The sequence below is a fragment of the Akanthomyces muscarius genome, chromosome 5 (assembly GCF_028009165.1).
Source record: "Akanthomyces muscarius strain Ve6 chromosome 5, whole genome shotgun sequence".
Lineage (NCBI taxonomy): Eukaryota > Fungi > Ascomycota > Sordariomycetes > Hypocreales > Cordycipitaceae > Akanthomyces > Akanthomyces muscarius.
This window is the reverse complement of record NC_079245.1, coordinates 1,190,767-1,216,077: the sequence shown is the minus strand read 5'-3', so window position 1 is coordinate 1,216,077 and position 25,311 is coordinate 1,190,767. Positions and strand designations below refer to the sequence as shown.

At 58.0% G+C, this 25,311-nt stretch overlaps 11 protein-coding genes across 11 annotated transcripts; 4 read left to right on the top strand and 7 right to left on the bottom strand.

The window, feature by feature from the left end:
* Window positions 1-30: 30 nt before the first annotated feature.
* Window positions 31-3,413, bottom strand: LMH87_009685 (uncharacterized protein; the record flags this gene model as incomplete). Its single annotated transcript, XM_056196725.1, has 3 exons — window positions 31-2,598; window positions 2,685-2,780; window positions 2,925-3,413. The coding sequence occupies 3 exons, from the start codon at window positions 3,411-3,413 to the stop codon at window positions 31-33; spliced, it is 3,153 nt and encodes a 1,050-aa protein (XP_056053843.1).
* A 2,817-nt stretch (window positions 3,414-6,230) lies between these two features.
* LMH87_009684 (uncharacterized protein) lies at window positions 6,231-7,052 on the bottom strand (the record flags this gene model as incomplete). Its single annotated transcript, XM_056196724.1, has 1 exon — window positions 6,231-7,052. One exon carries the CDS (start codon window positions 7,050-7,052, stop codon window positions 6,231-6,233), a length of 822 nt encoding a protein of 273 aa, XP_056053842.1.
* Window positions 7,053-8,191: 1,139 nt separating this feature from the next.
* LMH87_009683 (uncharacterized protein) lies at window positions 8,192-9,307 on the bottom strand (the record flags this gene model as incomplete). The annotated part of the gene is made up of 1 exon (XM_056196723.1): window positions 8,192-9,307. One exon carries the CDS (start codon window positions 9,305-9,307, stop codon window positions 8,192-8,194), a length of 1,116 nt encoding a protein of 371 aa, XP_056053841.1.
* A 562-nt stretch (window positions 9,308-9,869) lies between these two features.
* Window positions 9,870-10,541, top strand: LMH87_009682 (uncharacterized protein; the record flags this gene model as incomplete). The annotated part of the gene is made up of 1 exon (XM_056196721.1): window positions 9,870-10,541. The coding sequence occupies one exon, from the start codon at window positions 9,870-9,872 to the stop codon at window positions 10,539-10,541; it is 672 nt and encodes a 223-aa protein (XP_056053840.1).
* Window positions 10,542-10,695: 154 nt separating this feature from the next.
* Window positions 10,696-12,335, bottom strand: LMH87_009681 (uncharacterized protein; the record flags this gene model as incomplete). The annotated part of the gene is made up of 2 exons (XM_056196720.1): window positions 10,696-11,860; window positions 11,920-12,335. The coding sequence occupies 2 exons, from the start codon at window positions 12,333-12,335 to the stop codon at window positions 10,696-10,698; spliced, it is 1,581 nt and encodes a 526-aa protein (XP_056053839.1).
* Window positions 12,336-13,269: 934 nt separating this feature from the next.
* LMH87_009680 (uncharacterized protein) lies at window positions 13,270-14,534 on the top strand (the record flags this gene model as incomplete). Its single annotated transcript, XM_056196719.1, has 3 exons — window positions 13,270-13,385; window positions 13,442-13,647; window positions 13,759-14,534. 3 exons carry the CDS (start codon window positions 13,270-13,272, stop codon window positions 14,532-14,534), a joined length of 1,098 nt encoding a protein of 365 aa, XP_056053838.1.
* Window positions 14,535-15,252: 718 nt separating this feature from the next.
* LMH87_009679 (uncharacterized protein) lies at window positions 15,253-15,789 on the bottom strand (the record flags this gene model as incomplete). The annotated part of the gene is made up of 1 exon (XM_056196718.1): window positions 15,253-15,789. One exon carries the CDS (start codon window positions 15,787-15,789, stop codon window positions 15,253-15,255), a length of 537 nt encoding a protein of 178 aa, XP_056053837.1.
* Window positions 15,790-16,726: 937 nt separating this feature from the next.
* LMH87_009678 (uncharacterized protein) lies at window positions 16,727-17,898 on the top strand (the record flags this gene model as incomplete). Its single annotated transcript, XM_056196717.1, has 2 exons — window positions 16,727-16,930; window positions 16,984-17,898. The coding sequence occupies 2 exons, from the start codon at window positions 16,727-16,729 to the stop codon at window positions 17,896-17,898; spliced, it is 1,119 nt and encodes a 372-aa protein (XP_056053836.1).
* Window positions 17,899-18,623: 725 nt separating this feature from the next.
* LMH87_009677 (uncharacterized protein) lies at window positions 18,624-19,337 on the bottom strand (the record flags this gene model as incomplete). Its single annotated transcript, XM_056196716.1, has 1 exon — window positions 18,624-19,337. The coding sequence occupies one exon, from the start codon at window positions 19,335-19,337 to the stop codon at window positions 18,624-18,626; it is 714 nt and encodes a 237-aa protein (XP_056053835.1).
* A 1,721-nt stretch (window positions 19,338-21,058) lies between these two features.
* On the top strand, window positions 21,059-21,952 carry LMH87_009676 (uncharacterized protein; the record flags this gene model as incomplete). Its single annotated transcript, XM_056196715.1, has 2 exons — window positions 21,059-21,147; window positions 21,211-21,952. 2 exons carry the CDS (start codon window positions 21,059-21,061, stop codon window positions 21,950-21,952), a joined length of 831 nt encoding a protein of 276 aa, XP_056053834.1.
* Window positions 21,953-22,568: 616 nt separating this feature from the next.
* On the bottom strand, window positions 22,569-24,453 carry LMH87_009675 (uncharacterized protein; the record flags this gene model as incomplete). Its single annotated transcript, XM_056196714.1, has 2 exons — window positions 22,569-23,600; window positions 23,650-24,453. The coding sequence occupies 2 exons, from the start codon at window positions 24,451-24,453 to the stop codon at window positions 22,569-22,571; spliced, it is 1,836 nt and encodes a 611-aa protein (XP_056053833.1).
* Window positions 24,454-25,311: the final 858 nt, after the last annotated feature.

Here is a 25,311-nt window from a genome sequence, read left to right as displayed (position 1 = left end):
AGACTTGGATGATGAAGCTGATTCCAGACGCTATCTGGAATCATCCCTCTCATTGTTTGCCTCTGCGCGCTCCTGCTTCTCCGCCTTGCTGCGCTTGCGCGGCTGGTTCACGTTCCAGCCTCTGATCTGCGTGGGACCCGAGCTGGGCAGGGCGGCCGACGAACCCGTTTCCTTGTGGTCATAAGGAATCGTCTTGAGCTCCGGCTTGTTGGCCCAGTTGCGGTGGGCGGGCACGGGAGCAGGCTGCAGCTTCCTGTACTTGTTGGACCCGGCATCGGACGAGCCAGAAGGCGTAGAGCGGTGGCGATGGATGCCGCTGTGTGGTCCCTGGGGCGTGCCTGGCGGGCTTTGTCCCATTGGGCCAGGAAGACCGGGGTTGCCAAATGTCGGGGAGAGCATTTGGTGAGTGTAGCCCGGCGGCGGCGATCCCATGAAGGCCTGAGCCTGCGGGTTCGGCAGCATGCGCTCACCTGGCAGCGGCTGCAGTGGCGCCAGGTGATCTGTCGGGAATCCACTGCGGTTGTACGATCGAGATGGACCAGGCGGATAGTAGATGCCGCTGTGGATGGATCGCTGGTTGTCGTGGACGGGGTCGTCCGGCAACGATTGGTTCCGGCGCGGCGGCCGCAGAGGAGGCAGAGGGTCATTGGCCTGCGAAAAAGACAGGCGGGATGGCGGGGGAGGTGGCGCGCCGTAGTGCGTGGGCTGGGGAATGGCGGGAGGCGGCGCAGATGGCGATTGTTGCCAGTATGGACCTCGTGAGTACGGCTGCGGAGGGGGTGGAGCTTCGCCGCCGTAGCCGCTGAGTCGACGATGACCATAGCCGTGGTCGACAGGGCGACTGGGCGTCATCTGGTCGTGAGGATCGGGTGGCGGATAGTAGTAGCCACGCGGGTCGCTTGGCGGAGGAGGGTAATGGGACTTGACGTAGTCCATTGGTGCAGGCGGTGGCAGACCACGATCGAGGGGCGGGTACGGGCTGCTCTCGGGCAGCATGCCAGACGATGGTGGCTGGGGGTATGCCCGGTCCCGAGAAGAGTAGCCATAGGGCGGATGGTGCTCGACGCGCTGGCTTGGTGGCAGATGTCCAAAGGTACTGATCTGTGGTACCTCTTCCTTCTTGACAGGGCTCTTGTAGCCGGACTCAAAGGCAACGCCAGTACCACCAGGAAGTCGAGATTCAACATTGCAGAGCTCTGCAAGAGTGTTGAGGCCAAGAGACACGGGGTCCTGCGGTGGCGCAGCCGGAGCTCGTGAGCTGGAGCTGGTAAAGACGTCGCGAATGGCATCGTAGCGCTTTGGGGGAAGGGGTGCAGATTTGACTGTCTCCTGGGCGGCCACATAGGCAGAGGCATAAGTCAAGACAGACATGGCTGAGATGCCAGTGTCGACAGCCTCCTTGGTTTCCTCGGGCTCCACCTCCTCGTCCGTGTCTGAACCTATGTCCACGACTGGTCTCTTCTTCATTTCCTTGGCAGCGGTGCCAAGCGACTTTTTCTTCCACTCTGTGAAAGAGGGCAGATACTCTGTGAGGGATAGATCATCCTCCTCGATATCGGCCATTTTGCAGAAGCGACGCAGCGAGGCACCAAACTTCATACGGAATGGTGCCTCTTCCGAGCGTCGGTGGTTAGCGGTGGGGATGAGCGACCGCGATGCATATGAAACGCGGCCTGAAGGCGTAGCAATGAAGACTACGGGCTTGCCGGGCATATGATAGGGGTCGCTCTCGATCAGGTCGCTTTTGCTGGTAGGCAGGAAAATGCCATACTTGGGGTGCAGACCGTATCTTTCCACCAGCTCCTCGTCGAGTTCACCAGGGCCCATGCTGGAGTAATCATATCCATTGCACCAATGATCAAAGTGCCAGCCTGTGTTGTTGGGCGTGTCGAGATACTTGCCACGCTTGGCTCTGGTATGACCTTTGGAGGAGTCGTTGGACGTATCTCTGAAGCCAATCTCCCAGTCGTTGAATGTGAATACAGGAGGAGCCATGAATCGGCTAGTCATGGCTTTTTCACGGGGACCTCTCTGGGTGTATAAGCGAATACCGTATTCATCAGGCTCGCCGATGTTCTTGGGCAATGGCGGACTCTTTTCCCGCGCATGCAGCTTGCTTGGGTCTTTGGCGGCAGCCGATGTACCATTCGCGAGGTTGGCAGGCTCCGGTGATGCAGGCATCGACTCTTCCTCAGCAACACCGTTGGGATGAGCCTCTGCCTCGGCGGCCGAGGCGAGCAGACCCTTGGCCGGGGCAGGGCCCACGCGTTCCTGCTCCAGGAGTGCAGCCTCTTCCGTGCCGCGAGTCGACTTTTTGGGCGTGGGCTGACCATCCGGTTGGTCTTGAGCACGGCGCTTGCTAATGCCAGCACCAGCAGCGCCAGCACCACGGCCGCGGCCGCGACCCTTGGCAGGGGCGTTGGTAGAGGCGGCGGCTGAAGCGGCGTCGGCGTCACGGCCCCGTCTCCACATCTCGGTGCCCTTGACACGGGAAGGATAGGGGACCAGGCGGCCATTCTTGAAGCACTGATAAATGCCAAATTCGTTGTTGAGATGGGCATCAGTGATTGTCTTGTACTGGTACTGGTCATCGCGGACCTGCAGGTGGAAATGTTAATGGAGCTGGCGGTGGGCACGCGAGCGCTGACAGGGCGCGGCGTGCCAAGACCAAGGCAGATACTCACATCGACGGGAAGGCCCTTTGTGCTGAGGGCTTTGAGAATGCGAACTCTGTTTTCCGTGCTTTCATAGAATCGCTCTTCCATGTCGTCGACAGCATTCTGCAGGTTGAGTGAGACATGCGCGTTAGCAAGGGCGGGTATAAGCAGAAAGGAGTAGGGCTGAGCACGGGTCATGGGCTGGATATAGGGACAATGAAACAACGAGGCAACGGGGCGTGGAGAATGCAAACAATGCAAACGTACCTGAAATTCGCGCTCGGTGACATAGACTTCGGCGTCGTAGGTGCCCTTGGCGAGCTTGAGGTCAATGTCGCGACGGCGGCCATGCTGGGCTATCCTGTCGTCAAACTTTTGCCTGAGCTGACGAGCGACGGGCTCGTACTCTGGAACGTCCTTGTAGAGCTCCGGCTTTTGCAGGACCTCGTCAATGGAGCGGTCGGCAAGCTCCTGGAGGGCGGGCTTGAGGCAATGGGCGACGGCCTGGTAGACGGCTTTGAGATGGCGCTGGCGCTCATAGGCGGCCTGGACGCGGGAATCTGTAAAGCTCTTTGCGCGGCCTCTGCGCGTGCCGCCGCGGCCGGGTTTTGCTGCGGCCGACTTGGCTGCGGCGACTGCAGCCGAAGCTGCGAGCCGGCCGCCGCCTCTGCCTCGTCCGCCGCGACCGCCACGCCCGCCCCTGCCGCGGCCGCGAGTAGCAGGCTCGCGAGCGGGCGACTCATTCTCAGCAGCCATGGCGGACAAGTGAGACGCTCATGTACGGATGAAGAGGGCGGGTGCGAGGAGATGTGAGAGAATTAGGGGAGAGGGGGGGGGGGAGGGGGAGACGAGATGCAGGCGTGGTCTCAAGGAAAGATGAAGCCTTGGGGATGTGGTCTGTCGTGTATCAGTATGTGTTGTATTAGATTGTCGTTGTTTTTTTAGCGTGGCTTCTTACTGGCTGGTAGAAGAGGGCCGCCTGGAGCCAGGGCCACCCCAGTCCTCTCAAAAGGTAAAGTAAGCCAGAGCTAGGACGGGCAGTGGGCCGCGACGCCGAGTAACAAGCAACTCAACTGGCTGATGGCAACGGGAGAAAAAAAAAGTCAGTAAGACGATGATGATGATGATGATGGTGGTGATGATGATGGGGTGCTGGTAGCAAAAGAGGCAGACAGGGCCGTGGTGTTGTTTTTGTGCATGTGTTTGTTTGGTCAAGTATGCATTGAGCCAAAGGGACAAGAAAAACGAACAAGACCTGGGGGGGCGACCACGACAAGGCAACAATGCAGGCTTGGGAAAATTGCAAATCACCGAGCAAACAAGCGGCAGTCACCTGAAGAGCAAGAAGCCGCGTGAAGAAGAAGAACTAGATGCGGCGCCGACGGGCAGCGGGCGGCGGATGATGCAGCGTGATATGGGGTTTGGGGGAGGGAGTGAGAGGATGTATGTAGTAAGAGGAGGGAAAAAGGGTAAAAGAGATGGTTTTGGTCTGGACAGAGAACCAGGCTAGGAGGCAGACTGGGACGGGCCAAGGGGTACGAGGGATGTGGTGGGTGGCACAGCGGAAAAGAAAGTACCTTGTGCAGCGCTGAAGCGTTGGCTGCGCTCTCGCTGTAGTACAGGTGGTACGGGCGCTGTAGCACGGCTACCACTAGGTACCTACCTAGGTACCTTGCTCAGTACTTGGATGGGTAGGCAGTATAGGTCTCTGTACACTGTTCGTCTCGCTGCGCACCGGCCGCGAATCGCAGCAATTCAAATCACCCGTCGAAAAGACAATCAGACGCGTCCGAATCTCCCAACGTATGAATCGTCTTGCGCAATGTGTTGGTGGCGATGCCGGAACATAGGGTGCAGCTCACTCGTTTGTGTTGCTTGCCGATGCATGTTGCAAGAGGAAAGGGAAGAAAAAAGGCTTGCCCACGGTAACATCACCCACCACCAAGCCCAGCCTTCTGTTAGTTACCACTGCGGTCGAGATGGTCGCCTTGGTTCCCCCCCCCCCCCCCCCCGGGGGCAAGGGGAACAAGGCCACAAGTACCCAGTACTTATGCCGCTTCCTATTACGGACAAACTCTTCCTCTGCAACGGCTGCCTCCATAATTGCCTGGCAGCGCCCCCCGCGCCCGCGAACGCTACGCCGCTTCTGTGCTCCCGCGCTGCGCTACGCCCGTCGTGACTGGCCCGGAGCCGCAGTAATTCCGCTCGCCGCAACCCTCTCGATTGGCCGGCCGCGATCTGGAAGCCAGTGTGTCCTTGTACCCGGTACATCCATGGGTGTACCGCCAGAAACGAATAGGTTGGCTAGGTAGGTAGGCTTTTTTTGCGCCGCAGCCTCGAGGCACAAACCACCCGCGAAGGAGGGCTCGCGCTGGCAAAACCGTCATGGGCGTCAGGAGCATCGCCTGTAGACCAACGAGGACGCCCGTTTGGCCCGTAAACAATGTAGAAATGCAGTAGACATGGCTCTCGCAGTCGGTTGATACATGATTGAATATTCCCTGAGAGCTCCCCGTCTTGTTTCCTAAACGTGGCCTCGTCCCGCTGTCATTTGCGTTTCATGGGCAAAACCCTCGCCGTTTGAGGTGCGTCCGCCCATGAAAGACGGCCCTGCCCGTGACGGCGCGCGCGGGCCTCTTTGTGTAGCTGTAACAAAGAAGCTAACAAGTTACCATCGATTTTACATTTATTGCTTCTGATCGACCTTTGCTTGTTGCCCCGTTTGCGACGCGCCGCCATCGCATCTGCCTGGCCATTGTTTGATACCCCCATCCCGACTCTGGCGACCAACTCTACATCTGCTGCGTCGGCCTTGTTCGCTTCCAAACATGGTTGCTCCTCTTGATGACTCTGCTTTCGCTATGCCTCTCGGTTCTTTCTTCTTTCCCAAAGCTCCGCATGCTGTGCGGTGTCACGCAAGCCTCACTGGCTCTTGCTGCTGGTCCGTTGATAGGCCACAAGAAGGCCATAGCCGATAGTCGGCTCTCACCCTACGCGTCCTTCTCGTCGTTGCACAATGATGCTGTTGCAACCGATCTACCATTCTTCTTCTTGGTTCACGTATTCGAGGCTTGCGTTACCCTCCGCCCTGGCCAGTAGTCGTGGTCGTCGCGTCCAGCCTCCTTTGGCCACCGCCAACAGACATGTGCCTCTCCCCAAAGAGCAAACAAGACTACATGTCATGTCTCCGGTGAATCCACCATGAATGTAGGTTACATTCCATTCTATTCCTTTGGTATCTACGGGATCCGCACTCGCCGACTTTTTGGAAATTTCCAACCGCCTGCATGTACCGTTACTCTGTACCGCATACGGCTCACCGGCCCAACCGGAATGATCCCGCATACGCGAGGCCACCAGACGTAAACGGATTCGCCAAAAACCTTGAAAGAATATTTCACTATACTTGGCATGGGTCATATCAATCATTAATTCCGGGGGGGCCTCAGAGATGCTGTATCAATTCTTCGCCTTCTATCCCTCGCGGACAACTGATACCCGAGTAGAAACACGTAGCTTAACCAAACGCTCAATATATTTGCTATAGACGTGCAAAATCCACACGCATCCCATCTACAGCTTACTCGTCCGCTTGCTCTCCTGCCACTTCCTGTTCAGCCGCGTATTCTGCCAGAACTGCCACGCCGCCGCCAGCACCGCCAGCGGCGGGCATCCCAGCAGCGCCCACGACCACCACTCGGGGCTCCTCGCCTTGAGGCTGGCCATCTCCCTCCCCAGGCTCTCGGCGAGCTCCTCCCTCGAGCCGTCGTTCCACAGCACCACGCCGTTGCCCTCGCCGCGCGCCGCGCACCGGGCCGCCTTCTCACGCACGTTGCCCTGGCTGCGCACGCGGTTCTCGGCGTCCTCGCGGGTGAGGTGCGGATCGCGCGCCGTGAGCCGCCGCAGCTGCACCTCGGGGTCGCGCACGGCCACGACGACGGTGACGCCGCAGAAGCGGTCCAGGCCGCCCTCGAACAGCAGCGGCACGTCGAGCACCACGGCCCAGTGCCCGCGCAGGTACGCCGCCATGACCGCCTTGGCGAGCTCCCGCCGCACGGCCGGGTGCACGATGCCGTTGAGCACGGCGCGGTCTCTCCGCAGGGACTCGGACTCGCCAAAGACGCGCCGGCCGAGCGCGGGGCGGTTGAGCGGCCGCCCGAGGCCAGAGGGCCCGTCGGCGGGCATGTCGGGCGACGAGGCGGCGACGAGGAGGTCGGGCGTGGACGAGGCAAAGTGCGTCACGATGGCGGCGTAGCCGGACGTGCCCGGCTCGACGACCTTGCGCGCGAGGAGGTCGGCGTCGATGACGGGGATGTTGTGCGGCGGGCTGGCGAGGAGCGACGACACGGTCGACTTGCCGGTCGCGATGGACCCGGTCAGCCCGATGAGGAGCATCGTTCGGCTATAAGAGGACGGAAGCTGCGGGGGTGGTTGTGGTCGTGGTTGTTCGGATGGAAGAAGTGGCGTTCTCTAAGAGAAATAGACGGTTTGAGTGTGGTCGTCGAATACGGAGGGGTATCAAGGAACGATCCGTAGCTGGGTCGCGAATGGATTGTCGAGCTTGGGCGGTTTGTAGATGGGAGCTTGTCGTTGAAGACGGGAAACGGAGCGCCACTTTACACGGATCTGCCGTCACTGGTCCCACATGGAGCTGCAGGCCTCAATCCGCGGGTGCATCAAGTATAAAAATAAAGATTGTTTGGCAAGATAGATGCTTTGAGAAGAGATGTAGAAGAAAAGAAAAACTGCCTGCTGAATAAATAAATTCTTGCTATAATACAGGGGAGGTTATAGGTAATATATGCAGCCTCGTCTGTTGGAACACAGAAGTGTAAAATCAATCGTCCATCGTCGCCTACAGCTTCACCCACTGCAGCAAATCGTCACGTGTGGCCCTGCAAGACCGTTATACTTTGCTGGCGCTGCTGTGGCTTGCCCATCATAAACTTTGCGTGATAATATAAATAAATGAAACTCGCATGCTTTACCAGTAAACGATAATTCTGGTATGGACTAGGTGAGACGCCCGCGATGATTCATCTACAATGAGGCGCGCCGTGCCTTGACGCCCAAATGCGTTTTCTAGTAGCTAGCGTAATTACCACTCAAGTTTCTATGAAAATACTGGAGCAAAAATGTCTTCCTAGTGGTAAGCAGTCTTTAATGTCTTGTGCTAGGGCCGCAACTATGCTGTCGTGCAGCGCCCTCGCGTAGCTTGGCCAACATCAAAGCCTACCCTGTATCAAGACAGGGAAAACACAGGACAACCACACAGATGCCCAAAGCAATATGTCGTGCTTTCTCTCTCTCTCTCTCTCTCTCTCTCTCTCTCTATAAAAAAGTAGTTTAATCGAATTAACTTAGTTTAGTCTACAGTCAGCAAACTATTACTGTAGCACATTTATTGCGGCATTCTATGTATACTGCTGCGTTGGGTGAATCACCATTCCTGCGCCGCCACGTCCATCAGTATTCCAACATTGAGGGAACAGGATAAATGGTATAGTCCCCGAAAAGTCCATGCTTGTAGAGCGCTAGAGCATCAATCCAAGACCGGAATCGCAGGCCCTGCTCTCCGACGCCGACGCACTCCCGTCCCGACTCGTCCGCTTCTCCATCCCCCTCTGCACCGCCAGACTCCTCAGCCGCTCCTCCTCCTCTTCGCCCCTCCAAGTCCGCCCGTGTAGGTGTCGCAGGCACGCGCTCATGCCCTGGTCCGGGTTGTACAGCCACGTGGCCCACTTCTGCCACTGCCCGTCCTTCATCTGGTTGCGCGCCTGCTGGCCCATGGTATCCTCGATAAATGCCCCGCGCATCATGGCCAGCCGCGTGGGGAAGACGCGCGCCAGGTAGTGCGCCGTCGCGGCCACGTGCGGCTTGTCGTGCCAGAAGAACATGGGCGTCAGCGGGACGACGGCTGGTGGCAGGGCGTCGACGTAGGACACGGTGGGAGGGTAGTCGCCGGTGAGCGCAAGAGAGACTTTGCGCAGCGCCGGATAGGGCACGACTTGCTCCGAGGTGGCGTAGGAGGAGCGACGGCCCGAGGGCAGGCAGATGTACTTGATGGGCGCCGTCTCGTTGTTTGTGGAAGCCTGCATGACGCTGAGAAAGGAAGCGACGGGAATGTCGTAGATGAGGCGCCAGTCGTGCTGGTGAATCCAGACATATGGCGTGGTGACGTTGCGGAGAGCGCTGCGCACGCCCAGGCCGAAGCCGAGACGGCGACCCTGCGCCTCGATGAAGCGCACCCGGCCGTCTTCTGTAGAGGCCAGGGTGAGCGGGACAGGCGTGGCGAGGTGCGGCGAGCCATACTCGGCCTCGCTTGACGTCTCCATCAAATGTGTTCTCTCGGCGGCGTCATCGGCAAACGCCTCTAGGAACAGCGCCTTTACATTGTCCTTGTAGGCGCTGTATTTTTCCGCCGTCTCCGGCGTGACGTGCCCCTTTTTCAAGCGCGGTGTTGCCGTGACGTGCTCATAGGTGTCAAATACCACAATCACGCTGCATCGAAGCAGCACATCGCAGTGCGTCTGGAATGACTCGAGCACGCCGGAGAGGAGCTCAGTCGACGGCGCTGACGGTGTGGGCGATGTGGTAATGACCAGCGTCAGGAGATTGAATACGGCGTCATGCCCGGAGACATGGCTCATGTCCAAAGGCTGGTCGGTTCGCGCTGGTTTGCGGCCAAGAGAAGCTGGGAGGTTGGTGTAAGAGGGAAAATTTGGGCACAGAGGTTTGGCAGGCAGGGCTAGCCCAGTTCTAGCAGTGGGCGCAGGGCTGTGTAGAGGCAGCCCATGCTGCCCACGATGTGAGTAGACACAGAAAAAAAGAAGAGTCAAGCTACGAAAAAGGAAATAAAAATTGGCAACCTGTGAGACCAAAAGTCTCAGCGACGTCTGCAGGTAGCCGCGTTTCTACGGCATGCAACCGTGCCCCGTGGCCAATGTCCGACGGGCCTCCGCGCGCCCGGGCCCGAGGATCAACTCCCGGCCAAAAGCCGCGGCTGATCGACATGCAAGTATACTTCTCCATCTCTTCTCTAACAACAGCGCCAGCCTCAAATTCTCTTTCATTCAATCAACGCGAGTCACTTTGTGACAGGACGCCGACTTTCTTCAAGCTGTTGCGCATGAATCACTGGCATCTCAAGCACGACAGCTGGCTCTGCCGAATCACCATCCATAAAGCCTATACAACATCACAAACTCAGCCATGCCGGACCTAGAATCGGCGCGTCTGCTCGATTTCATCGGCAAGATGCCCGTCGACCAAGACGCCGTCGATTTCTTTTCCGCAATCCCCCACGTCAAGCCCTACCTCGAGAGCAGCCGAGACCTGCTGCCCGTGCCCTTTTACAGCCGCTCGCCCAAGGTCGACGGCGCCGACACCTTTTTCGGGGAGACAATCAAGTCGCCGGGCACCATCCCACACGCGCTGCTGCTCTTGCGCGGCGACATTGCACGTCTCGAGTACAAGTTTGACGACCCTGCCACCGCCGCCGCCGCCGCCGCCGCCACCACCACCTGGCAGCCCGACACGGTGGCGCTCTTCCAGCTCGGCACCAAGCTCAACGGGTACCGCGACACCACGCACGGTGGGCTGCTGGCGTCGCTGCTCGACGAGGTCGTGGGCTACACCGTGGACGGGCTGAGCAGCTGCGCCGAGGCCGAGCAGGGCGGCGCGTCGCGGAGCCGGCTGTACACGGCGTACCTGAACACCATGTACAGGAAACCCGTGTCGCCGGGCGTCTACGCGGTGGAGTCGCGCCTGGTCAAGCGGGACGGCAGAAAATGGTTTCTACAGGGTCGCATCGTGGGTGCCGAGGGCGTTGTGCATACAGAGGCAGAAGTATTATATATTCAATCTCGAGATGGCGTACTATAGAAATAGACGGACCCTGTCAACGTCCAACAGTGAATAATGCAGGGGAAAAAAAACGACAAAATACTTGGCCCGAGTCGCAGCAAGGGCTTCTTTAAAACCTTCCAAGCAAAAAAAATCATCATAACGTCACAGTTGTCGGTTTTGGCAAACCTTTTTACACGGACGCTTCATGCAGCCGCACCAACGTCTGCACCGGCGACGACGTGAGCGTCAGATTCGACTTGATGACGGGGTCCATATCCAAGCTCTCGATGTTGTCATACTTTTGCAGCAGCCGCACCAGCACGTACCCGGCCTCTGTGAGCGCAAACTGCTGGCCCAGGCAGATGCGCGGGCCGCCGTTGAAGGGCAGGTACTCCCAGCCGACCTTTTTGCCCTCCCAGCGGTCCGGGCGGAACTCGTCGGCGTCGTCGCCCCAGACGTCGGGCCGGCGGTGCATGACGTTTGTGCTGTAGACAATCTCGGAGCCCGCGCGCACGTACACGGGGAACTGGCCGTCGGGCCCGCCGCCGCGGGGCAGCGTCGTGTCGCGCAGGGCGCGGCGGAAGTTGGACGGCACCGAGGGATGCAGGCGCAGCGTCTCCGACATGACGTGCTGCAGCGCGGTGCACGCCTTGAGCGTCTCAAACGTGATGCGCGACGTGTCGGAGGAGTAGGGCCCAAAGTCGGCGAGGATGGCCTCGCGGAGCTGCGCGTAGATGGCGGGCTGGCGCGCGAGGCGCAGCGTCGCCCAGCCGAGGAGGCCGGCGGTGGTGTCGCGCCCCGCGAGGAGGATGTTGAGGAGCTGGTTGCGCAGCACGTCCGGGTCGCGCGTCTCCTTGACGAGCTCGTTGAGGAAGACGTACTCGGTGCCGTCGTCCTCCTCGGCCTTGGACGGCGAGCGCGACAGCGCCCGCTGCACGTAGTAGTCGGCGAAGCGCCGCACCTCGGCGCAGTTGCGCCGGAACGAGGCCGAGTCGTACAGGTAGTAGTAGTTCATGAGGATGAAGCGCCGCGTCATGCTCTGGTTGGCGCCGTCAAAGGAGGCGCCAAACGACGACCAGTCCTCCATGCCCTCGTCATCGGCGGCGCCCGTCTTTTCGGTCTTGGCGTGCGGGCCGCCAAGCATCTGCGTGTTGACGCTCTTGCCAAAGAGGAACTCGGTCGCCGAGTCGAGCGTCAGGTTGAAGAAGAGAGGCGCCAGGTTGACCTCCTTGGTCCAGCCGTCGGCGCCGTGCTCGAAGCGGTTCAGCAGGTGCTGGACGTGAATCTCCTCGACGTGGAGGTTGGAGACTTGGGTGCGCGTAAACTGAGGACGCAGGATGGCTCTAGAATGTTGCCTATTTTTTCCACAATTAGCAGCTGTAATAATTTTCGACACTTCGTATGCTGCACGAACCAGTCCTTGCCGTCCGAGGTAAAGATGCCGCGGCCTAGCAGCGGCTCCAGGACATTGTACCGAATCGGCCCCAGCCCAAAGTCCTTGAACTGCGTGGCGAGCATGGCCTTGATGTTCTCTGGGTCTGTCGTGATGTAAAATTTGTTGCCCAGGCTCGACTGTTGAAAGGTGGTCCGCCGGCCAATTTCATTGTAGATGCGGACCTCTGCGTTGAGAAAGTCATTCTCTTTGAGCGCGTTGATGGCGCGGTACACCTGGTCGATACTGAACGGGAGCCAGCCCTGGCGGCGGTACGCGGGCTTGCAGCCGAGCGCGCGCGCCCTGCGGCGGTGCGAGTACTCGATCCAGAGCTTCTGGAGAATGTAAAGGGTGACGATGCCGGCCGCAATGGGCCAGTACGTGACCAAAGGCGCCATTGTAGTGCGAGATGATTTTACTTTTGAACAACTTGCCACTTATGTCTAGTGATCCAATCCTGAAGGAACGAACCAGGGAACCCCAGCGCTAGTTATAACCATGAGATTTCAATAAGGATGCGGCGCAATGGCCCCGGTCGGGGACACTTGAGACGGTGGCAGCCGGCTACATGGCTCTTATTACCAATGGCGCGCCCGTATAACAAGCCAATCAAGTTTGGTCCATTAGGGCAACAGTATTGGAATGGGCCAAGCCTCGCGCCGGAACTGTAAAAAAAACCCATCCCCAGACTCCGTCTGTGGGTATTGCCCGACGGCAACGGGGCGTCTTTTCGGCGCGGACCTGCCGCAACTACATCAGACAGAAGCCGAACCACATCCGAATTGTCAAGCGCGGCTGGGCCGGACCGGGGGTATTATAATTAAGCATGTAATCGGGTCCTCGGGCGCCGTGTAATCGCACGACCCGTCCAAAAGACACCTTGCTTGTCCAGCCTGGTCAAGTCTTGGGTTAATCGTCTTGTGCGGGCCAACTATTTAGTCCGCAGCGCCGCTCGAGCATCGCCCTTTTTGCGGGGTAACGTTAATATCAGGCGGTTCAGGATGACGCTTGGTGTGCATGCTAGTTCACCCCCGCATCGTCCATCGGAGCCCAATCGACGTAGCTATATTTGCTGGGCAGTGTTGTAGCTCTTTTCACGGCGTGGCTAATGATTGGCTGTGGCTCTTGGCGGACATTGACCCCTCCAATGGTGTGTGCGCGGCTGCATGATGAGGCGGCACGTCGCCGGCTGGCAAAGTGGCAATTGACCACGATCGGACTTTATGGACGGCGAAGCTCTACCTAAGCCTACGACTACATTGTTCGACCCAAGTTCTCTCTGACAGAATAGCAGAAGGCATCGATACAAGAAAAACAGGCATATAATCCAAAATGTCGATTCCAGCAACATACAAAGCAGCCGTGTACGATGAGCCTGGCACCATCTCGACCAGGATTGTAGAGCTGCCCACGCCGGAGCCCGAGGAGGGCCAGGTGCTCATCAAGCTGTACGTTCCGCGCACGACTTCCGCTTGCAAAGTTTTGCTGACCGTGACTCCCCTAGGACGCACTCTGGCGTCTGCCATTCTGATCTCGGCGTCATGACGCGTTCGTGGGCTCTCCTGCCCTTCCCCACGCCCAAGGACCAGGTCGGCGGCCACGAGGGCATCGGCGAGGTCGTCAAGCTGGGCCCCGGCGCCGAAAGCTCAGGACTGTCGCTCGGCAGCCGCGTCGGCGTCAAATGGCTTGCCAACGTCTGCGGCGAATGCGGTACGTGCCCCTCTCCCCCCTCATTGTCCCATCAAAGCAAAGCCCGCTGCTTTTGGCATTTGCACCCATCCTTCGACCTCTCCGCTGACAAAACCTTTTCCCCTCGTGCAGCTGCCTGCAAGGTCGGCAGGGACGGGTGCTGCCCGAAGCAGGCCATCTCAGGCTACTTTGCGCCGGGCACATTTCAGCAGTACATCATCGGCCCGGCCCGGTACGTGACACCCATCCCCGAGGGCATTAGCGCCGCCGACGCCGCGCCGATGCTCTGCGCGGGCGTCACCGTGTACGCGGCGCTCAAGCGCAGCAGGGCGCAAAAGGGCGACTGGGTCGTCATCTCGGGCGCGGGCGGCGGCCTCGGCCACCTCGCCGTGCAGGTCGCCAGCCGCGGCCTGGGCCTGCGCGTCGTGGGCATCGACCACCCGAGCAAGGCGGAGCTGGTGCGCGAATCCGGCGCGGAGCACTTCATCGACATGACGCAGTTCCCGCGCGGCGACGACGGCAGCAAGGCCATTGCCGCGCGCGTGCGTGAGCTCTGCGACGGCGTCGGTGCCCATGCCGTCGTCGTCTGCACCGCGTCCAACGTCGCCTACGGCCAGGCGCTCGACTTTCTGCGCTTCGACGGCACGCTGGTATGCGTGGGCGTGCCGGAGCACGCGCCGGAGCCGATCGGCGGGTCGTTCCCGGCCAAGATTATCAACTCGAGCCTCAACATTGTCGGCTCCGTGGTGGGCAACAACGAGGACGCGGCGGCGGTGCTGGCACTCGCGGCCAGGGGCGTCATCAAGTGCCACTCGCGCGTCGTCAAGCTGGACGAGCTGACGAGCACATTTGAGCAGATGCACGAGGGCAAGCTGCAGGGCCGCGTCGTTCTTGATCTGTGGGCATAGGTTGCAGACCACAGGCTTGAACAAGATTGACGAGATCAACGACACTGCCTCCGATCCTGTCAATGATGTGCCACGATATAGTTCAGTTTCTCCCCTCAATATTCGAATCCGTTAAACATTTGCATGTAGTATATGAGCTGCAAAACTGTGACTGTCTAGGCCAGCGTAGCAATTAAACTTGAACAAGCTCGCCATCAAGGTGGCATGTGGCACCTGGATGGTGCGGCCCCAGGATTTGGCCCAACGGTCCGATCGGCGACTTGCAGCACGGCCACATAACATCTCGCCACTGTCATAGCCGAACAGCCAATTTGCAAACCAGAAGCGGGATAAATTCATACGCAATAATACGACGTCTAGCGTAAACCTGCTACATGTGCCAACGCCCCCACAAACTCGGCCGACTATGCCATGCGAGACCTTGTTGTCGAACTTCTCCAGCAACATCTGTATCATCTCTTGAATATGCGACTCGGGGTCGTCGGTAGGTCTGTCATACACGTATTTATTGGTCTCATCTTATGCGGCTATAGCGCCTAGGGCGGGTTGTAAGTTGCGGCATCTTTGACTCGGGTTGTTCACACTCGGGTCAGTTCGAGCTGATCAGATAAAGTATTGAAACATAAACTCAATAGCTGTTTAGGTTTATATAGTCTGAATTCCTAGCGAGCACTCGTAAGGGTTCAAGTTGACCCATATCCAAGCTCGGTTTGTAACTTTAAGCACCGCTATCATCACCTCCGCTATCATCACCACCACTGTCATCACCACCACTGTCATCACCACCACTGTCATCACCACCACTGTCATCACCACCGCTATCGTCACCACCGCTATCGTCACCACCACTGTCATCACCACCGCTATCATCACCACCGCTATCGTCACCACCGCTATCGTCGCCGCCCTGACGCTTGAGCTTCTTTGCACCACTATCGTCACCACCACTATCATCACCACCACTGTCATCACCACCACTGTCATCACCACCACTGTCATCACCACCACTGTCATCACCACCACTGTCATCACCACCACTGTCATCACCACCGCTATCGTCACCACCGCTATCGGCCTGGCGCTGGACCATAGCTTCCATTCTCTTTTGAATGCTGTCGGACGATGTAGCCGGATCGAAGTGCAGTTGATCTGCCAGCGCCCTGTATTGTTCCGTCTCCAGGGCACTGCGAGCAGCCATGGTAATGGCACCGCTGGCTAGAACAGAGAGAAGGAGGGCGGCAGTCTTGGGTTGCATTTTTGCGTGTAGAGGTAATGTATGGTAATATAAGTGGCAGTTGTGGAATTACTGCTAGTTGCGAAACTGCTTGGAGCATATGGCGGCCGTGGGCTTCACCTTTATAACTAAAAGCCATGTGCATGTATTTATCTCGGCAAGGGTAAGTTAAAGTACTGAATACTTCTTGTAATTTGGCATGCTACTGCTCTAGACCGGTGGTTGCTGTGCAAAACCTCTTGCAACGAAGGCATAGTCGACATTGACGCGCTTTGCCAGGTAACAAAAGCGGGGCGTCGCATATACCAGACATATTGCGTCTAAGACATCTTTCTGCCCATTGTAGCAATGATTGGCTTCGGGTGGTTTCTACGACTCTGAATGCTCACGACTTCTCAGTTTAGTGATAGAAATCTATCCTGAAGAAGCCACGGATTCTTTCGAGCTGCGTTGATAATCATGGGCAGGTTTTTGGCGAGATGCAGCCATCTACATCGTGCTGCATGTTGAAGCTACTGGTGAAGCCGCACCGATTGGCATATTCGGCTACCCATACACCGCTACACTTGTCTCAGCGGGTATGAAACCAATAGTGCCGAGTATCACGCAAGATGGACATTGGCTGCCGGTGATCATGCTCGCAAAAGTAGCGGAACAAATTAAACCTCGACTTGCCAAAACGCTCACCAATGTTGCAGTCCACACTTGTTGCGACAGAGGCTGAAAAAATAGAGCGTGGCGGGTGAGACAGTGTAGCAGGTGCACTGAGACGTCGTCGATCTTATTTGCCGTGCCGACGACGACCAATTTTTCGCTGAGAGCTAATAGTCTTTTTCTCCCTTCCGATCTCGCATTCTTCGTTCTTGTAACATAGTACTGTTCCTTTCCCGTTTTCTTTTGTGGCTTTTAGTCAACCTGTCTGCCATTATAGCCCGAACACAGCGCTCGACCTTTACCAATGGCGGCATCACAATCTTCTGAGTTGCAGCCCTCTATACGAAAGGGGAATACGCTCAGTATAGAACACAATCGGCTTGCAAAAGTATTAACCGCGGTTTTAATTCTGATTCTGTCCACCATATACGTTTCTCCAAGCTTGAACGTAAGCTGGATTCCAGCGGCCAACCCTGCGGCCCAAGGAGCTGATAATGCTACCCTAGGTGTGAGTAACTAAAAACACAGAGCATTGTAACCTGGTACTGACTGGCAGTTGAGTTTGAGAGGCTGGTCGCCGTCACTACTGGCCCTTCCTGGAGGCTCAATGGGCTGCAGACTGCGGCGACCTTGACGGGACTCAGCCTGATCGCTCCGAGGCAGCCAGACTGGACTCAAGAAGAAGTTGACGTCTTCCGTCAAAAGAAGGGGCAGCCCCAGTCCCCTCATGCCAAATACACGTACGGCATTGGCCCTGGTCAAGCCCGGTGCTGGCTCGGTCATTTAAATGCGTTGAGAACAGTCATTCAAAATGGGTGGGCGACGGCGCTCATCATGGAAGATGATGCCGACTGGGACATTAACATCAAAGAGCAGATGCAGCTGGTGGCGCCGATGCTCAAGGACTTAACCAACGCGCCAGGCCGCTCGCACTCGCCGTACGGCGACGGCTGGGATCTTTTGTGGCTGGGCCACTCGGGGGATCCGATTGATTTCGGCGAGGGTCGATTCAGAGCGGCCCTGGACCCGACGCTGCCAGAGTCGACCATCTACCGCCACGTGTACGGCGGCCGCAGCTACTACCCGCCGCAGCTGCGAGTCGTGCACCACTCGGTCGCGCCGCTCTGCACTTTTGCGTACGCCGTCACGCAGGCGGCCGCCCTCAAGATGTACGCCATGTCGCGGGGCGGCCAGGACGACATCATCACAATGACCCTGCGCCGGTGGTGCACAACCGGCCAGCTGCGGTGTCTGACGGTCAACCCGGAGCTGTTTCACCACCACCAGAAGGCGGGCGAGGTCGCGAGCCAGATTGCAGTTGTCGAGGGCTGGCATGGCAGAGCTGCGGCGCCGGTGCGCACATACACGCCTAACATACGGTACAGCGCGAGGTGCAACAGCAACTCGACGGCGCTCGTGTCTTGCCAGGGTGAGTCCACGCGGCCCCTGGGCCAAACAAATCAAACGTGGGGGTAGATGGAATTGACCTTGATGTGCCTTTATGGGATCGTCTGTTGGGGTAGTCATAGCTATGCAAAGACGTGAAGCCACCAGCACTTGGGCCCTCGGACCCGGGACGCCGTCGGGGCTCGGGCCATGGCATCTCAACCTCGACCTTGAACCTCGAGTTTTGAATTGTATAGCAAGCATCATTTGAAGATGGTCAGCTATTCATGCCAAAACTAGTAGATGTAGCAAAGAGTAACACGATCTTTTTCTTGAGAATACGGAACAAATCGCCTACTGGTGTACTTGCTGGCTGTGTACCACAGTGTCGCCACTCTGTGTCTGAACTCAAAATCGGCATCTCACTTGCAAAAGTTCTCAGAATGCCTTCAATTTACAAAGATGCCGATGTGGATGGCTTGTCGCCGCCAGCAATTTCGCCGCTGACCGCTACTCATTGCTTTTGATGGAAGCGCGTGACCGCATCGGTGCGCCCACTCACAGATACGACGCGGGCGGCGGCTGGGCAGGCCGCGGGCATTTTGGGCAGCAAGTTGAACAAGTCGCTGGCCAAATTGACATTTCACTGTTTGTAGAAAGGGAATAAGTGACAATTGAATGCCATAAAGTCTATGGAACGGCCGTAAAGTCTAACGATGAAAGCAAAGTCGCCAAAGATATGCAGTTTTAACCCGAATAAATAAAACCCAGCCGTGTCCAGTCCAGCCACCAGTTCCACCGGCCATCCACGGTAACTAGACAAACTGCCACTGCAACGAGTCTGGAAAATGCGGCAGAAGCTCCTTGAACTTGCGCTCCGCAGCCTCAACATCACGCACGCGTATCGTCAGTCCCTGGAGGCCCTCCTCCTCGCCCGCCACGACCTGCACCGTCGGCATGTCCTTGTCCTCGCGGTCCATGGCCATGAGCTGCCACTTCTCCGCCGTCTGCTGCAGCCGCGCCGAGCGGACCGTCATCCTCTCCACGCCCGTGATGCCAAGCGCGCCGCCGTTGCTCGTCTCGAGCTTCTCGCGGGAGCCCGCGCGCAGCGGCCACTGGTCGGCCGTGTAGTCGCAGAAGAAGGTGTCGAGGCGGCTGCCGCTGAGCTGGGGCACGAGGGCGCGCGTCCACAGCAGGTTGCCGCTGGGGTCGTAGACGCTGTCGTCGGCGTCCATCTCGATGCCCCGCGTTGCCGCGCACGCCCGGCTCTCGGCCATGGTGTCATGGGCCGGCGTCAGCGCCACGCCGTACTCGGGCACAAAGGGCAGCGAGGCACTGGTGTTGCTCGTCTGGACGAGCTCGAGGATCAGGTTGCCGAGGGACACGGCGCCGCTGGCGAGATCGTCGGCCACGGAGCGAAAGGGCCAGGCGACGGGCAGGCCGGCGTTGTCGACGAGCTCGTTGTAGATGGTGTCGGCGTTGCCCGCGCGGACAAAGATGTGGTCTATGGTGTTGAGGACGGGCGGCATGGCGTTACGTGTATGTGAAGAAAGGACTGTCTGGAGAGATGACCAGAACGATGGAGATGACCCACGGCGAGCTTATTGTGTATTTATATTTTTAGCAAGTGTTGGCGCAATGCGACTTACACACACCTGTGTACCAGTAGGTCGGGTTTGTTGAATCGTTTATCCCATTAGGCTTAGTGCGGCGATTTAGAGTCGTATGCTCATTGTAGTTTAGCATCGAGGCTAATGCGGGTTTGTGTGGGTGACTGTGAGACACTCACACACTGTCGACTGTAAACACTGCGCTAGCCTGCCATCTCCCACGTACCATTAGGGCTTGGGCTTCAAGCCGGTGCCGGCAGATCAATGTGTCTTTTCGCAATCTCGTGGCGTGCTGTCTATTTGCACAAGGCTGGCGTGGCCGCGGATACCCTTACCGCTCGTGCAATGCTGGTGTACTGGGCAACGTGGCATCCGCGTGGGACGAGTGACCACAACGCTACCACCGTTGCGTTGAACGGTCATGCTGGCAGCCGGCCGCTCCCTCCCGCTTCGAGACAGCATTTCGCATCGGCTTACTGTGATCTGTTTTCGGCATGAAGCCACTTTTGCCGGAGTCGGAGGGGCCCTGGAACAGATGCTGGCACCGTGCGCGCGCAGAGCGACTGATGGCGAGGGTTCGGGCGGATAGCGGTCCGGACGGCTGAGATGTCTGAAACGCAGATTTGAGTGTCAGTGTCGGCAGGGCTGAGTACGCCCTCAGGATGCGTAAGCTCTTTGCCCGTTGTCCGTCATTGCGACGGGCCGTCGACCCTACTGAGCAGCTTGCTGAAACCGACAATTACGGCAGTGGAGTGATTTCTGCTTGAGGTTCAATATCGGTCGCATGATTGGTTTTCGCAATCGGGGCAGCTGTTCATTGGTCATGTCGAATTCCTTTGGGACTGAGTAGCTGTGACGGGCCAGGGCGAGACGCTGAGCTGTGCCGAACTTGCCACGGTCGGAAGTGATGGCTGTGGCCGCTCCCGAAGTGGTAGCTGCCTTTCCATTGTTCCCCGAAATTTGATGACGCGGGCTTGCGACAGGTGATGTGATGGCAACTTACTCCGCGTCGTTTGGAGCATCATATCCTGTGGTTTAGCGCAGCGCATCAAGGTCGCCGTGTTCCAGCATAACGGCCAAAGATGAACTCAGCCCGGAGGAAAGGGCGCAAAGGGCGCAAAGGAGAACGACGAGTTTCAAGATCATCCGCGCTTCCGTGGCATTGCTTCTAGAAAGATCCGTCCCAAGCCATTGCCGTCCCGGGACCAAAGCGGGTCGCCCGCGATTTCTCAGCTCTCTGGCGCCGCCCAAAAGCTCCGCCCCTCCCCCAAAGAGGACAATGCAATCAGGGTCCTTCTCTTCCAAACTCCGCCGCGCAACACCGCACCGTCTATCCTCGCTCCTTTAACATTCTTCCGTCCTTCGAATATCTTTTCTCGTACTGCCGCGAGTGCCAATATGGCTTGCGGTATCGCCTTGTGCTAGAATTCGTCGAGAACGCTGCACCTTGCTACCCCACGAAGCCAAGCCCAGGCTGACCCCTCCATCCAGCTCTGGCAGCTCCTCTCGACGCCTGAATCGGCACGTACGGAAGCCATTTGACGAGTCGCCCATGTACACCTCTCGTTCTTGACTCAAAAAAGAAAATATACATACCCAACCGTACATATCAGTTGAACAGAATCCAGCACAACAGCATCATGTCGCGGGCAATTCAGCTCAAGGAGGAAGGCAATCGCCACTTCCAAAAAGGCGATTATCTCGGCGCCGAGAGCTTCTACTCGCAAGCGTATGCCTCTTATCCCCTCACAACCCCATCTCGAAAACGCTAACACATTCCTTCCCGTCGCAGCATCATCGAAGACCCCAAGAACCCCGCCCTCTATACCAACCGCGCCATGGCCCGCCTCAAGCTCGCCCTCTGGGACTCCGTCCTCACCGACTGCCAGTCCGTCCTGGCGCTGCCCAGCACCGCCCCCGCCACCGTCCTCAAGGCCCACTACTACCTGTGCCAGGCGCAGCTCGCCCTGCGCGACGCCGAGGCGGCGCTCGCGTCGGGCCTCGCCGCGCACGCCCTCTGCGCCGCCAGCAACGACAAGTCCCTGCCCGCCGTCACCGCCGCCGTGCTGCAGGCCAAAAAGGCCCGTTGGGAGCAGCGCGAGAAGCGGCGCGTCCGCGAGGAGCAGGACCTCGAGAGGACTATGCTGCGGCTGCTCGAGGCGGAGCGCGCGGCCGACGTCGCGGCCGCGGCCGACGACGAGAGCGAGCGGCAGATTGTGGACGAGGATGCGCGCGCGAAAGAGGACCGCCTGAGGACCGTGTTTGAGCGCTCGCGGCTGCTCGGCGGGGATGGGACGCGCGAGGTGCCCGACTGGGCGATTGACGATATTTCCTTTGGCTTCATGGTTGATCCCGTCGTGACGAAAACCGGGAAATCGTACGAGCGCGCGTCCATCATGGAGCACCTCCGACGGTACCCCTGCGATCCGTTGACCAGAGAACCGCTCGCCGCGGCGGACCTGCGGCCGAATATGGCTCTGCGGCAGGCCTGCGAAGAGTTTCTCAAGGACAACGGCTGGGCCGCCGACTGGTAGCCCGTCTTTATCTGTCCCATCGCCTGGCTTCAACTCATCCGCTCCGTTGTTTTTCCTTCTCGTATATACTTTTCTTGACACTCTTCATTTGCATACAAAGCGGCTGGCATGGCCATGGATGGCATTTTTACACAGATTGCAACTTGCATAGAGGCTGGTAGTTCATAATCATCACGTTGTAGTAATATATACAGGCGTTTCCTTCTTTGTCCTCTCTGTATCCCATTCATCCCTATTTTTTTTTGGGGACCGCCCCTCGTCTAATTCAAACCATTGACAATGCCCTGCGTTTCAGTCATTAGACGGTTATGACCCTGAAGCAAAAAAAAGTTAAAAAAAACGCAGACATTCGTCCTTGTTATGTTGTAAGCTCATCCCAATCCAACAGAGGCCGTTTTGTCCAACAGGTTGTGCAGCAGTGTCCATCCGTGCAGAAAACAATAATAATAATAATAAAGAGGCATAGCTCATATGTGCATCGGTTTGCTCGCTCAAGTCGAAAAAGAAGCAGTAAAAAATCAACATTCCTTGAAATAAGGACTGCAAAGTGCGCCATTGTAATGCAAGGCCATCACCCACCTTTCCTCACCTCATGAAAAAGAAGAGAGAAAGAGGCTCAAATAAAGCCCTTTTTGTGACCGTCATCATCTCTGTCGTCAGTCTCCTCCTCGCCGGCATCCTTGACAAGACCCAAACGCTCCTCTTCAGTCGTGTCGGGCGTCTTGCGGAAGACGCGCTGAAACGAAAACTGGCGGCGCGCCGAGTGCGGTGGCGGCGTCGGGGGCGCCAGGCTCGCGCCGCTGCCGGCTGATGCGCCCCGGTACTCGGTGTCCCGAGGAAAGACGTGCTCGCGCGTGGCGCCATAGTAGGAGCCCGCCTCGTCGTCATTGTTGGCCTTGGGGAGGACAATCTCGGTCAAGGGCACCGGCCGGATGCCCGGACTGCGCATGCGGCCGCTGCCCGACTCCTCGTCACCATATGACGGAGGCATAGTCGCATTGGTGCGGGAGCGCGCGCGGATGGTGCCGACGATGCTGGAGAACATGGTGCTGGGGCGCTCGTGCTCCTCCATGTCTTCGTCGCTAGGAAAGGCCGACATGCCGAGGGGCGGGTGCGGGCTAGGCGGCGGCGGCGTGAACGGCGCGGGGCCGGGCGAGGTGACGGATCTAGCGCGGGTGCTCGAGGCCAAGGTTTTGCGTCGTCGCAGTCCGTCCCACTCGAACTCAGCCTGGCCGTCTTCCCTGATCGGCTGGAGATTATCGATGGACTTTTCTTCGCGCAGGCGGTCCAGTTCTTTCCGTTCCATTCTTTGGCGCGCTTGGGAAATTCTACGCACAATGGCCGCAGTGCCGCGAATGGCGTCGGCCTTGGGCTCCGTCTCGGGCTGCTCTTGCTCAGCAATCGTCTGAATCTGATCAAGGTCGCCGCGGAAGACGGCCGTGTCCGGAACGTCCTTGGCTGACTTGGACAACTGCAGCAAGGCAACGCCGGAGCAAATGACCAGGAAGCCCATGACTATTGTGGCGAGATCCTTGCCTGGTGCTTTGAAGCCCTGGAATAAGATGGCCGAGGTGATGATTGTGGTGCTTGTAAAGTAGACGTAGTAGGTGGGGGTGACCATGGCAGCGTTGAAAAGATTGAGGGCTTTCTGTTAAACGAGTTAGCGACGCCGTCAAAGAGGTGGTACAGAGACTGACATTGAGGTAGATGATCTCGGTGAGCAGCGTGCAGACGACAAAGACAAGGAGGACCCAGAGGAACCAGTGCTTGTACTCTGGCTGCCCACCAATCCAGGCAATGATGGATGCGCCGAGACCTTGGGTCGAGACGACACTCAGGCCGCCGACCCAGCTGCAGATGGAGATGTAGACGAACATGTTCTTGTTGCCCCATCTGGGACCGCAGTACCAGGCCACGATGACGGAGCCGACGATGATGACGCCGGTATACGTGAGAAAGCCGGGCGTGATTGCGTACTTTTGCATCTGCTCGATATTGCTGACAGACGAGGTTTGGGGGGCATGGAGCACGATGATAACGGAGCCCACGATGCAGAGGAAACAGGAAACTTTGCCGACCATGCTGAGTCGTTCTTTGAGGAAGATGGCGGAGAGGACGGTAGTGATGACGACTGAGAGGGCGCCGAGGGGCGTGACGAGGAGAGCGTCGGTAAAGGCATATGCGACAAAGTTGCAGATCTCGCCGAGAATCATGAGCGTCATGCCAGACCACCAGTAAAAGTTCTTGAGGTAGCCGTAGCCCTCGCCAGCGACCTCGTTATATTTCTCGTTGGCTTTGAGGAGTCCGACTTTTTTCAAGACAAAGGAGACGCCGATGAAGCAGCCGGAGCTAATGGCCAAGACTATGCCAATTATCTTAAAGGAGGCTGGCCTCGTCGCCGGGTCGCCTCCGAGGCCTTCTCTGGCGATGAGGCTGTGGACGTTGGCAGCATCTTGGAGAAACGGTTGATAGGCGGCCGTTGAGGTGCCATGGTCGTACATGACGCTGATCGATTGTCTATTTTGTCGAGTTTCGTGGTTGGAGAGGGGGTGGCGGGAGGAGGGTTGTCGAGAGTCAGATCGAGGAGTGCGACATGGGCGGCTTCTCTGTACCCGGAGCGTATAGTAGGTTGATGATGCGACAGCAGAGAGCAGACGAGACTGCGATTTCGAATTCCGATCGCAGGGCCTGGCGTATGAGAAAAGTAATAAACGGGCGTATGGAATAAGCACTATTTTAATCGATGCTGGCGACTGCTGCGTGGGCTGTCGAGTAAAAGGAGGCTTAGACGGAGCAAAGGGCTATTTTGGGTTGCAGGAGGCGTGGTGGAGGTGTAGTGGTGGTGGTGGTGCTAAGCAAGCAGCCTCGTTCGAAGCAAGTGGCCGCGAATGGCCCAGCGCGGCGATACAGATATACGCCCTCGTGTCGGGGTGTTTTTTTTTTCTTCTTTTTCTTCTAGGAGGTCGAGAGTATTTCTCGTCGGTTTTGGCGCGAGTTTGTTGTGGCGATCAAGAGGAAGGGGGAATGCGGTTTTGTTGTTGGGCCAAAGAAAAGGCGGGAGCGAAAACAGGGTGACGGGACGATTAATAGCGTCGCCAGGCTATTGGCAGGCAGGCTGGCAACTGGCAAGGTGCAGACGGGAGGGAGCAGCTGCGACGCTGCGTCATGCATTTTCAGGCTTAGCTTCAGCTGCCTCCAGGGGACCCGGTGGGCTAATAACCTACCTACAGCGGGTCGCCAGCGTAGGGATCGCCTGGAGGCTCTATTTTGGGGCTTTTTTTCAGGCCACCTTGGTGCTGGTAGGTCAGCAGGAGGCCGCAGCATCAGACTGAAGCCGCGGCGCCACACAGCTGGGCCAC